Genomic DNA, 12627 nt, shown 5'->3' with positions numbered 1-12627 from the left:
CACAAACGTTCAACCATACCTTTAATTTTTAAGCCCCAAAATATTTAGAGTGACCTCCCTTTGCCTGAGACGTAATATTATGATCCTACAATAGCATCGAGGTTTGCACAAACGACTGACGAGGAAGGTAAAAAAATTTAGAGAATTAAGCTATGAATTTAATCGTTATATATTATCTTTTGTTTGTTTAGATATCAGACTGTAGGTCCTTGACAAAACAAAACACTTATTAGGTTCGTTACTGACTGTTTACAGAAATGTGTGGGGTCGGTAAAGTCCATAGAAGGTTTGCACAAACGACTGACGAGGAAGGTAAAAAAATTTAGAGAATTAAGCTATGAATTTAATCGTTATATATTATCTTTTGTTTGTTTAGATATCAGACTGTAGGTCCTTGACAAAACAAAACACTTATTAGGTTCGTTACTGACTGTTTACAGAAATGTGTGGGGTCGGTAAAGTCCATAGAAGGCTCGGCTCCGCCTCGCCTTCTATGGACTTTACCGACCCCACACATTTCTGTAAACAGTCAGTAACGAACCTAATAAGTAATATTAAACCATCAATCTCTTAATGATATAACAACACTGTGTTCAAATAAATATTTTGATGCTAATTCATTGCCAAAACATCAAACTTTTCAAAATATATAGCATTTTATTTCAATGAAAAATGAAACACCCCTAACCGATTTTACATGCATAAATGACATTAAGATATTGTCAAATAGTACAATTTCAGTGGTATTTTCTTTTGCTATAATCTCCATATGGAAAGCATGCCGATATACCAAAAAAAAAAATACCAAAAAATAAAATCTGAATTATTCTTTTAATTTACTTGTCTGCAAAAAGATGAAAAGCATGTTAAACCATTTTTTTTAAATAAAAAAATATTGTACAAATTTAGCTAAAAAATATTGCGTTTATATTTCGAAAGAAGATATTTTCATTTCAAAGATAAAAGGAAAATCATAGGATTGTGCTTTTAAAAGAATAATTAAGTTTCAATCCAACTGTAGAATCACCCTCACTATCATAAATAAATGCGTGAAAAGAGGCTGCTGGTATTTTTTCATTTTATTCCAAATGTAGCATCTTTGATTGCTAATGCATGGGAGTTCATTGCCTTTAGATTTCAGGGGGATAAAACAGTAAACTTTAAGACGTCACTACTGCATTCCAGGAGTAGTCTTTTAAGAAACTTTTCTTTGAAATATTAATCTGTTTTTCTTTTTTAATGGCAAAAAAACAAAACAAAAATCAAAAGCAATTGCTTACCATTTTTCTTTTGATGTGATGGTTTTTCAACAATTTCAAATCGTTTTAAATGTATATAATATATATTCTAAATCGATGGAAATTTTGTAATCTCGTAGAGTATACAATATCGCTGTAAATCGATAAGTCTGAGATTAAAGAGGCTGAATGATCAAGTATTTGTCCATTAGTGCAATCTTTGATTTCAGGATGTGACATTTTCTGATCGTCTTCGGCTGATTACAGTTGTGTCCATATGAGGCATCCGGTAAATTTTACTATTTATTTGCGCACGCATTGCGCCTTGTACTACTTTCTTTACTATGCAATTAATAAACCAGTGCCATATATCTTTTTTATTATGTTTGTTGTATGTATGTATGTAATGCATTCGCATTACATGAACAGGACTGACCAATGATACTAAATGCTGATCGTTCCTTTAAAAGAAAAACTTCTGAAGTCATTCCGCGCCGTCACAATGTCAAAGTACGCAGTTCTATGCTAAATTTTAGAGAATTGTATAAATAGAACAAATAGGGAAAAAATGAATTATTCTAAAAAGGCAATTATTGTTGCCTTTGATTACACCAAGACTCAGTTTAGAGACAGAGACGACTTTTATGGTTTCTGGTTTTAGTCCTTTAATGTGGTAAAAAAAATCGTACTATTCAAGCTTTAAATATGAATAATTATTAAATCTGTACAAAGAGATTCCTGCTAAAGAATGTAAACTGAGAATAAAATTGCCAAAATTGATATAAAATACCTAGTTTCTTTTTATTGCCCTAATATAGGTTTTGGTTATTTTATTACTTTGATTTGTTCCAGCGCAAGATGTGTTTGCATGATACAGGTAGTAGTTTAAGTACAATACACATAGACCATAGTAATGCCGTATATTCAGTTCTTGTCAAAACTAAAAGAGATTTCAATATGTTTTCTACTTTTGCAATAACAAATAAGATTAAAGATGATACATCGCTTTAGTCAATTTGTGTGATTTATTTTCAAATTTTGGAGAAATATAATTAAAAAAAAATGTCTTCTCAATTTAAAACAATTAAATAATACTCTTAATGGGAAACACAGAGCGCTGTGCCTCTTCAAAAACACTACAGTATAAGTGATAATGTAACATTTATGTTTTGTTATACTTTAATGTTAAATACTGAAATCTGATTGGTTTAGAGGCAGTTGATAATCCGTTCTACTATCCTCAGCGTTCGCAACACACTTAGCAACGGGTAACACAACGAATTGTTACATGCGCGTAAATCATGCGCGTACGGTTCTCCGTGGAATTCACTTCATTTCTATAAAAAAAGCAGCAAAAAAATCTCTAAAATTAAGACATTCAGTATAATAATATAAATAGTGCCTGTTTGGGAGGATAACAGTTGAAATTGACACCCCTCGAAAACCATTGTCAACCTCCGCTTTGCGTCGGTTGACAATGGTTTCTTTGGGGTGTCAATTTCAACTGTTACCCTCCCAAACAGGCACTATTTATATAATAGCTCTCAATATATTTTTTTTCTTAAAAAATCTGCTCAGAAACTGGCTTTGGATGGCCGAAATCAGTTTTATAGTACCATAAAGCATTTGTAGCTAATTTAAAAATCAAGGATAAAATTCATGTTGATATTAATGCAACCAACATAAAAAATGAAAATATACCCCAAAGGTGCTTTCTACACAGTCCTTTTGTCTTATCATTAGATATCCATTTTATCTTAAAGATGCAAACTGTTTTAATGATTGGATAAAATAAGTAAATCGATTTTAAACTTTCAGCATCAATGATGAATCAATCAGTTCGTATGCTTTATAAGATAAGTGTTGAGACGATTTCCCTTGTGACTTCATTTCAACATGAAATCCTTTACTAGAATCGTCAGTTTTTCTACGTGTCTCTTAATATTTACATTTGCGGAGCAAAATCTCTTACAGAATGCTTTTTCGCAGGTTCCGAACATGAACAATATTATTCCTGACACGGATCCTCTGTTTGAGGAAAAAGTTTCCTTGCTGCAATGTATGTCTCTTTGTGTGACCTTATTGCCCTGTTTATCTGTGTTTGTCGCGAAGAGAGGATCTTGTAGAGGATATCAATTATCCCATCGTCATCTTAACGGAGTAGGGTTTCTCAGTGCCGAAGGCGAAACCTATTACTACAAAGGTGAGCTTTTCGGGATAAATGATTTTCATTTGACTTTAATTGATAATCTAAAATCGCATTTTTACTATTGGTCAATTATTTGATTAAATTCATTACGTATATTTCATAACAAAATAATTGTATTTCTTGCACGGCAAAGAATCGGGAATACGTTCTGTTAATAGACGTTTTCTAAAGTAGTGTTTTGAATTGTTTTATTTAAACATTTTATGCAATCCCGCAAGCTTTTTTATATCACAGCGTTGTTTTATTTAACAACGAATGGTGCCTGATGATATTCAACAAATTATTAAAATATTTGACTTCAATCTTCACTTTTATTGTAATGTATTGCAGAGCACAATTGTTTAACAACTGGTTATATATGGAATTCAGCACACGAATACTGCTACAAGTACCACACTAAGTGGAGAATTCCCAGTGGGGCCATTAACCGATGCTATATGGAAGATCCAAGAAGTCATCTTTTTCTTGTCGACTCAGAAAACGCGCTTGAATTCTTGCAGTAAATAATTGGTATTCAAAAGATTTTATTGCAAATATTTTTGTCTCTTGAATTCTTAATCTCTTGTGGGGCTTTTTTCTCAAGTTACATTGTAATATTCAAAGGCCAAAAAGAGCAAACTTTTGTCCTATTTTTTTCTCAAGACCTTTATGGAACAATTGTGTACCTACAAGGAAAACGAAAAGACGGATCTTCTCCATTCCTGGACGACTTTGGAAGAAATATCACTTTTTTAATTGGAAAGAAAATGAGCCTTCAACACATGACAGAGATGTTTACATACGCACAACTGCTGCAAATTATGCACTCATGGAAGTATCAACTGGCTCAACTTATAAAAATTTCATTTTTAACATGTAACATGTAACATTTTCTAATCAAAGACCGCGATGAAAAACAGTTACATCCTTACAACGTTGAAGTTATACTCACAATAAAAAACTATTTATAATAATTAGGAATCATCGTTTTTTCCTTATAACAGTTCTTATAATCATAAGACATATCTACATAGTTGTATAAATCGCTTGATGCTTGATATTTTTATAAATCTATAAATGATTATTATAATACACAAAACCTGTAGATCACTTTTATTTACATAAAATAGACATTAGATTCTGAATAATAATACATTTAACTATAACAACACAAAACATGTAGAAACTTAGATATTATTTGTACAAAATAGATACATTTATTCAAAGGGACATTGTCACGATTTTGGTCAAAAATTATTTTTCTAGTTTTAATGTTTACAATGTTTCAGAGAGGCATTTTTAATAGGCAACCGATATTTGAGTGTCATTTGTTGAGTTATAAAAGAGTTACAGGGGTTAATACAAAGATAGACAAATAAGCTGAAATAAAGATTTTTTTTACTGGTATATTGAACCTATGTAAAAAAAAAAAACAGGACACGAGCCTTGTTTACATGACAGAGAACTGTGAGCCCCGTATCTTGCTAATAAATCTACAAATGACTCTCAGATTTTATTTGATTATTAGATATGCATTTCTTATGCATTGTAAATACTAAAAACATAAAAATAGAATTTGATCAAAATCGTGACCATGCCCCTTTAAAGCGACTTGAACACGATATGAGCTCAAAATTTTCTAAATTTTTTTTTTCAATTTTTATGTCTAGAATTGTTAATATAGATGTTTTCTATGCTTTGACAAAATTTTAAAATCAAATATCGAGTTACAAGCGAGTTACAGAGATAGAATTCTTTGTTTTTTAAAAAGAGCTCGAGTCCTGTAAATGTTTACATATTTGTTGTATTGGTATAAGTTTCAATCTAATGTTGCTGTTTAATGTGATGAAATAATTTATTAACCCATTGAATAAGTCTGCTTTGTTTCCACAAGTTATTTTGATAAGAAAATGGCAAAATTTCTTTACTTAAAAAAACAAACATAAGACTCGAGCTTTGTTTACATGACAATGACTTCGTTCATCTGTATCTCGCTTGTAACATGACTTCTAGCATTCAAATTTTGGTGAATCATTCAAAATACATAAATTATTTACTTTTTATACATAAAAATCAAAAATAACATTTTCATCTGAAATCTTGTACAGGTTCCTTTAAAAGAACTGGCAACAAAATAATGCAATATCTGGTTTGATATGGTTTCATGCTTTGTATGCTACTTGCTAATAAAACAAGTTTACCAAACATGATAACAATTATCATTTTTGTATGTATTTCATGTGAGCTGCGCAGGCCTAGCTTTTTAAACTAAATATGATAATATGATAATATAAGAAGTCGTATCATTGAAAATGAAAAAAATACTCCATTTTGACACAAGGAGCCTTCTTATAATTGTACTCAAGTGTTAATGAAATTTTCATGTATACTTAAACAGCAAAACCTAACATTTTGGATACCTGAATATTTGATGTTTGCATGTATGTGAAATATATTAAATTCATACATTTAATATCAATTAAAGCAGATTAATATAATATTTCTTGGTCATCAAATAAATAGTAATATGAGAAGATAAAAAGACTCTCTCTCACTCTCTCTTTCCCTCTCTCTCTCTCTCTCTCTCTCTCTCTCTCTCTCTCTCTCTCTCTCTCTCTCTCTGTCTCATTATATTACAATAAAACTGGAAGAATCTAAGCATATTTTATCCGATTTACAAAATGATAGTAAAAAGAAACTTTTTACCATCAACGACATCTGCTAGAATTGTTTTAACAATTTTTTTTTGGGGGGGGGGTGGTTTGGGGACTAAATATTTACATTACTCCTCTAACTAAAATCACGACGCCATATCATCTACTTATACAAATCAGAGCTGCCACCATTTAGGGATATTTTGTTATATCACCCCCCCCCTTCTCATTTGTAAACACACTTAAGTGTACTGTAAATAAACTATTTTTCCCAACGCAATTCTATTTGGCGATTTACTCAAGATGAACCGGTTCGTTGCGACTATATTTCGCGATCAAGCCCCTTTCGCACATTTTTTTATTAACAACTATATGGCAGTGAGATATGGTCCGACCGAGAAATATTGCAACAACGAAGTTCTCGCGAACCTTGCGAAAATTTCTCACACGCGAATGAAAGTTGGCTCACAGTATGCTTTTATACTGTATGTGTAATTGTTGTGTCGGGTGAGTTACTAGATTCGTGGCTTGATATTGATTAACCAAAAAATAATGCAATAACTTGCCAAACAGTAAACACATTGAAGTTTGAATCTTTCGGTATTGGTATTGACATATGTTATTACAATGTTTCTGAAGTAAAACCAATCGAAAATACGTTTGTTGAAAATTGAAATCCTTGATTTATAAAAATCATTGAGAACACAGTGCTGCTATCGTGAAAAGTTGACAAAACAATCCTATTCTGTATCCTGCATCCTATCCTGCAAAAAAGCTTTATTCTATCCTATCCTATCCTATCCCATACCATCCATTTGTAGGAATAAGAGTGAAATAAAACGAAATTAAGTTCTATTGGCAAAATACTGAAAGAACTCAAGATTCCATGTACAGATTCAACTGACGTCGCAAACGTCAAACTATGACGTCATTGATAATGCACGATGTAAGCATGATTACACAGTATAAAATTTCTATATAAAACATTTTAAAGTTCAGTGTATATGCATTTCTTCCTCAAATATTTAATAAAATGATGATTTTGTAAATAATCACAAATAATTCTTTATCAGTATTAATTAAAATCTGCTATTTCAGTAAAAAGTAAGCAAATAATTACCCCAAAATAGAGTGGTCTGTTTTATGTTCTGTTACTAAAATTTTCAAAATTTGTAAAATACATAATGGCCACACTTGAGTACCTTTACAAAATTTTGCAGGCAGAAGCATTTATGCAATATCTCTCATTTTTAAAAGTTTAATTTTCAGCTATTTTTGACGACCATAGTATGTTTAATGATGCGCATGTGCTAAAGGGTGCGGCCGAAGTGAAAAAAATGCACATGCATAGAAGCAGAATATTGTGCCCTACATTATACGAAATTACAATTTGTATTATTCCAAATCTGAGTTTTGTGAAAATTTAAAGGCACACTTTGATGCTTCGTGACTCTGGCTCTTTAAACTTAAACCTGATTTGCTACAGGATGCAGGAAAGAATAGGATAGGACAGGATAGGATAGAGATTGACTTCATTATTTCTATCGAGTATCCTGTATCCTGTATCCTATTCTATCATTGTCACCTTCAGGATAGCAGCACTGTATAACACATCTTACACAGAATACTTATACATGTCTTTTGATGCATGAATTCGAAATTCGGAAAGATGGCTCCTTTCTTATGTATAATCATAGTTTGATATTATACAAATCCACATGTTTGCAGATGACATCTTCTGGTATTTAAAATAGTTCAACCCCGTGATCTTGTCCTTGAAAAATTGAAATCTATTACAGTCTAGATAGTAGAACTTCATGGAATATTCTATAAATGCCGTGATATCATAAGAATTCGTGGTGGCTCAATGTTTGTGGTATTCGTGTATAGCCCTCTAACAAGAATTTGTATCCTTCACGAAAACAAATGATTTAGTTTACTAGCTCTGAAAACCATTCCATCCAAGAAGCAAAAACACAACAATCCACGAATATTGGTCCCCTCAAATTTAAATAAATCCATAGAAATATGTGGCAAAGTTATATCTAATCAGAATTTCATTTACGAAACACTGGGCTTTTTAAAGCCATTAGGAAATTAAAACTATTTTTGTTTGTAAAAGTAGGGAACTAAACATTCCAAAAATCACATTTTCCTTGGTATACGTGCACTGTATTTTTATATAGTTTAAAAAGTCGTCATTTTGAAGGCAAACAAGAAAAAAAGCCTGAACGCTACCATTAAAGATAAAATTAGACATAACACATCATTAAACATTTTCGCTAATGAAGATTTTTTTAATCATATAAAAACCATTTTATATCAATCAAAGATTTCATCAAGATTGAAATTTCCAATCAAACAAAAAAAAAGTCTTTGATCGCCCAGCACTAGATTATTATACACATATGTACGTATTATATTAAAAAAAAAACTGTCATTCTTCTGATCCGCTAGTTTGTCAGACTAAATTGTTTTTGGTTCAATTCAGGTTTCCTTCAGAAATTGAATTGCAGATCGAAAACACTTGCACGATTGGTGTTTTAGTTTAAAAACGATACTAACGTTCATTTTATTTGGAAAAGAGTAGCCGAAGTTCTAATTCAGGCCTTATAAATTGAATATTCTTCGTACAAATATGTATGTGTCGCGATCTGTTGAAATGTTATAAGATTAACTTGAATAAAGATAGGGATGGTTCTGATGAAAAAAAGTTTTCAGAAGGCCGTTTGCAAGCATTTTGTGTGTATCTTTAAAAAATTCAAGATTCGTGCTTTAATGCACCGTAATATTAGGAACGAAGTGTACAAACAGATCGCAAAAGGTATTCAATATTCATTTGAAAAAATTAAGAAAAAGAAAATCACTCCTTCAGTATTATGAGGGGATTTCAGCTTGAAAAGGCTTAAGTTTATACATGTAATTATATTTTTGATCACACACGACCGTATTTTGATCAGCTCGTTATATTAAAAGGATGGTTACATATTAGTAACTACTAGACTTTGACCCGTGCATGCACGGATTGACATTGCATATCGGACATTTACCGGCGACTGAAAAAGGCACATCGACACACCATATTATTGACATTTAAATAACAAAGCTTAAGCCTACAATAATGCTACTAATTTCACTACACTTTCCTTAGTTTGAATAATCTGTGTCTCGGGGAGGGCCCTCACTCCAATTACAATGCCTCCCATATACCCGTTATGTAGCAGAAAATTGCAAAATCGCTTTGAAACGATTTAGGAGAAAATTAATGAAGTTGCCTTGAAAAACAACCCAGTCAAATTTATTATAATAAACCTTTTTGAGACTGTAAATACCTTTCATCTAAAAATTCGAATCCAAGAAAAATGGAAGAATGCAACACTTTTTCACCAACGTACATGTATTTTCTTTGCTACAGAGACAATACACGGAACGCATTCTATAGACTTGGTCCGTAGGACAGAATTCGTTTTTACGATAAAGCATATTCTATCTTCATTCTCCTAAAACATACAATGTGAATTTTTTTGCATGTAATCAAATATTTTTTGTCATCTCGATAACAAAAGTAAGTGCATGCATGTACTTACAAAAATGTTTTTGAAATGTATATTTGTTAAAATATGTTATACTTTCTCTCATAAGAAATCATTAATATATTCACAGAATATATAGCAAATTTCCCATTAAATTTGCCCGTATTTGTATTATCATCTCTGAGTTTATTCATGCAAATATAATATTGTGAAAACATAGACTAAGGATCCCGTTAACAGGAATGTATTGCGCAAGCGCAAGATTGTAAAATCCAAAAAATCCAGATGATTTCCGGGATTTTTTTAAGGAATTTTCGTTCATTATTAATTAGCGAGGCTTAACTGAGAAAAAATAAAAACAAATTGGTAATCTTCAAAGACCAATGATGTTTAAAATATATAAAACAAAAGACAGCATTTTCCCGATTTTATCGGTATTAAAGACCAACAATTTGAATCTATTATTTTAATTTAGTAGAATAGATTCTATAAAATTCATTCTGTGGCTAATTTTTTGTAGCAATTTTATTCTTATGCATATTTGTATCCATTGAAATAATTTTTTTAAACGAAGCAAGCTTTAGGGTCTACAAAGATACCGGTATGCACGTACAATAGTAAATGATGTTTTAGCCAAATCAAACTAGAAACCTATTGATTTGGTGCCTCTTAAGATCAATACAGTCACGTAATTTGTATATAAAAGACAAAATCTCTCACTCTTTCATTTTTTTTCAACATGAAACTCTGTTTTATCATTTCTAGATTATCTGTTTGCCTCGAGGCAGGTGTAATTGCTTTGCAGGGTTACCAATCTAGCGTTTTTCGGCAAGCTGTTGAAATGAACAATGTTTTACCGGAGATAGCACCTTTATTTGAGAAAACAATTCCGTTATTGCAATGCTTGATAAGTTGTATTGCTTTGCCTTCATGTCTGTCGGTGTTCGCCTCAAAGCAAGGAGAAACTTGTAAAGGATACCAGTTCCCACATCGCCATAAAACTGGGATAAATTTTCTACACGTCGAAGGAGTAACATATTATGCTAAAGGTAGGTTTTCAATAGGGAAGATGTCGAAATATTTTCAATTGCTTTTTTTTTCTTTATTCAGATTACTTAATTTATAAAATCAAATATTGTGTAGAAAAGAAATCTATATTGTTTGAAAGATCTCAACATAATTTATATCGTACCATTCAGTTTGAATTTATATATCAGAAACATTGAAGATATTTACTTTATGTGAGAGGAAACTTTCTTTCGCGTTCATGATTTAGTCAGGATAAAGTCTAAGCGAGCTGGATTGCCGTGGTTAATTTTAGACTAAATTTATCTTCTTTGAAAGGAGAGTTCTATATTATAATATGGGAAATATATACATATACGCTAACTTTACATCTCACATACAATGGATTTTTTCTTTACTGAGTAATATTTTACTACTAAATCATAAATATTATAAAAATATCAAGTAGATATAATTCTTTATTTATCAATAATTTAACCCCCATAAATAATCCGTGAGAAAATTACAATTACAATTTTTTTTCTTTGTTGAATTAGACCATTGTTATTGAATTAGACCATGTTTTATTTTGCTTACAGAAAATGTTAACTCTTATGATTGTATGAACCCTCTGCTGTATGTTCATTTGCTTTAAAATAAAAGTATCATTCATTGATAGATTTTTTTTAAATGTATAAAATTATTTGCAACTGTGCAAGCACGCAATCAATTTTTTAAAATTTGTAATCTTAACCTTGGAGACTTTAGGTTTATTTTACGTCGCAGTTCATGAGTGTACAACGCCTGGTTACACCTGGAATCCCACACACCTGTACTGCTATAAATATCACACGTTAGGAAAGACGTGTGAGGATGCAAGCACAGAATGCAGAAAAGAAGATTCCAGAAGTCACCTGTTTCTTGTGGACTCGAACAATGCACTTTCATTTTTGCAGAATATAATTGGTATCTTTGAAATATAATTAATTTTTTTCATATTATACGCTTTGTATTGTTATACCAATGTGCAAGAAAATATGAACTAGAAACTTTTGTGTTAGGTTTACGCATTAATTTGGGCAGTGATTCTTAAATTTAATTGTCGCAGTATTTCAACGGTTTTATCTATTTTTTAGAGAGAGAGCATCTTCTAATATCTCAGACATGCAATGTAAATGCTTTTGTTTTTTGTTTTTTTTTTTTTATTTCTAAGTTTAAATTAAATCTTGAGTATTCTTTAGAGTAAAAAAATTTACCTACTTTTGAAGTGCTTCTTGTTCATTTGTAACAATACCTTGTATTTTTTTCTAGATATTTATCAACGGCCTATGTATCTTCAAGGAAAGAGACAAAACGAATATTCACAATTCTTTGATGACTTTGGGAAAAGAATGACATTTTTTAATTGGACGAAAGGAGAACCTAAACCAATAATAGATGCTCCCTACATTAGAACAATCAGTCGGTTTTCAGCGTTAACTGAAGTATCAAAAGGACATTTAAACCGGCATTTCATGTGTTTCATTATGTAGGATTTTTTTTCTTGATCTATATTATGTAACTTTAAAACTTAGAGAAAAATACGGTACCATCAATATCTTCCACTTATCAAGTTAATCTTTTCATTTTTGTATTAAACAAAACGACAGTTTTGCATAAAAATACAAATAGCTTAGTAATGTTATATATTTGAATATGATTATACATATATGTTGAAAATATATCTTGTTGTTTTTCATATGTATTTTGTGTCGACAAGTTTTTTAAATTGATTTAGTTCAATGTTATTTTCACTTTGGGCTTTTTTAATAATTTTTAAACAAGATGTAGAACTTTTGTCAAATCTTTAATGTAATTTATTAAAGCGTTCAACTTGATGTAAGTTTTTGGGAATATGTGTAAATAAATTTAATTAAGTTATAAATTTTATAACTTTCTTTTTCTAGATGCGCTTTTTAAGCAGTTAGTGTTGTATGTATATACGGACGTATTATATGAGTATACATTAA

General features: G+C 30.8%; 1 protein-coding gene across 1 annotated transcript; it reads left to right on the top strand.

The window, feature by feature from the left end:
- Positions 1–10352: 10352 nt before the first annotated feature.
- Positions 10353–12150, top strand: LOC128160107 (uncharacterized). The gene is made up of 3 exons (XM_052823373.1): positions 10353–10662; positions 11405–11584; positions 11930–12150. Exons 1-3 carry the CDS (start codon positions 10353–10355, stop codon positions 12148–12150), a joined length of 711 nt encoding a protein of 236 aa, XP_052679333.1.
- The last annotated feature ends 477 nt before the right edge of the window (positions 12151–12627 follow it).

The sequence above is a fragment of the Crassostrea angulata genome, chromosome 8 (genome assembly GCF_025612915.1).
Source record: "Crassostrea angulata isolate pt1a10 chromosome 8, ASM2561291v2, whole genome shotgun sequence".
Classification (NCBI taxonomy): Eukaryota; Metazoa; Mollusca; class Bivalvia; order Ostreida; family Ostreidae; genus Magallana; species Magallana angulata.
This window is presented reverse-complemented; position numbering and strand designations above follow the sequence as displayed.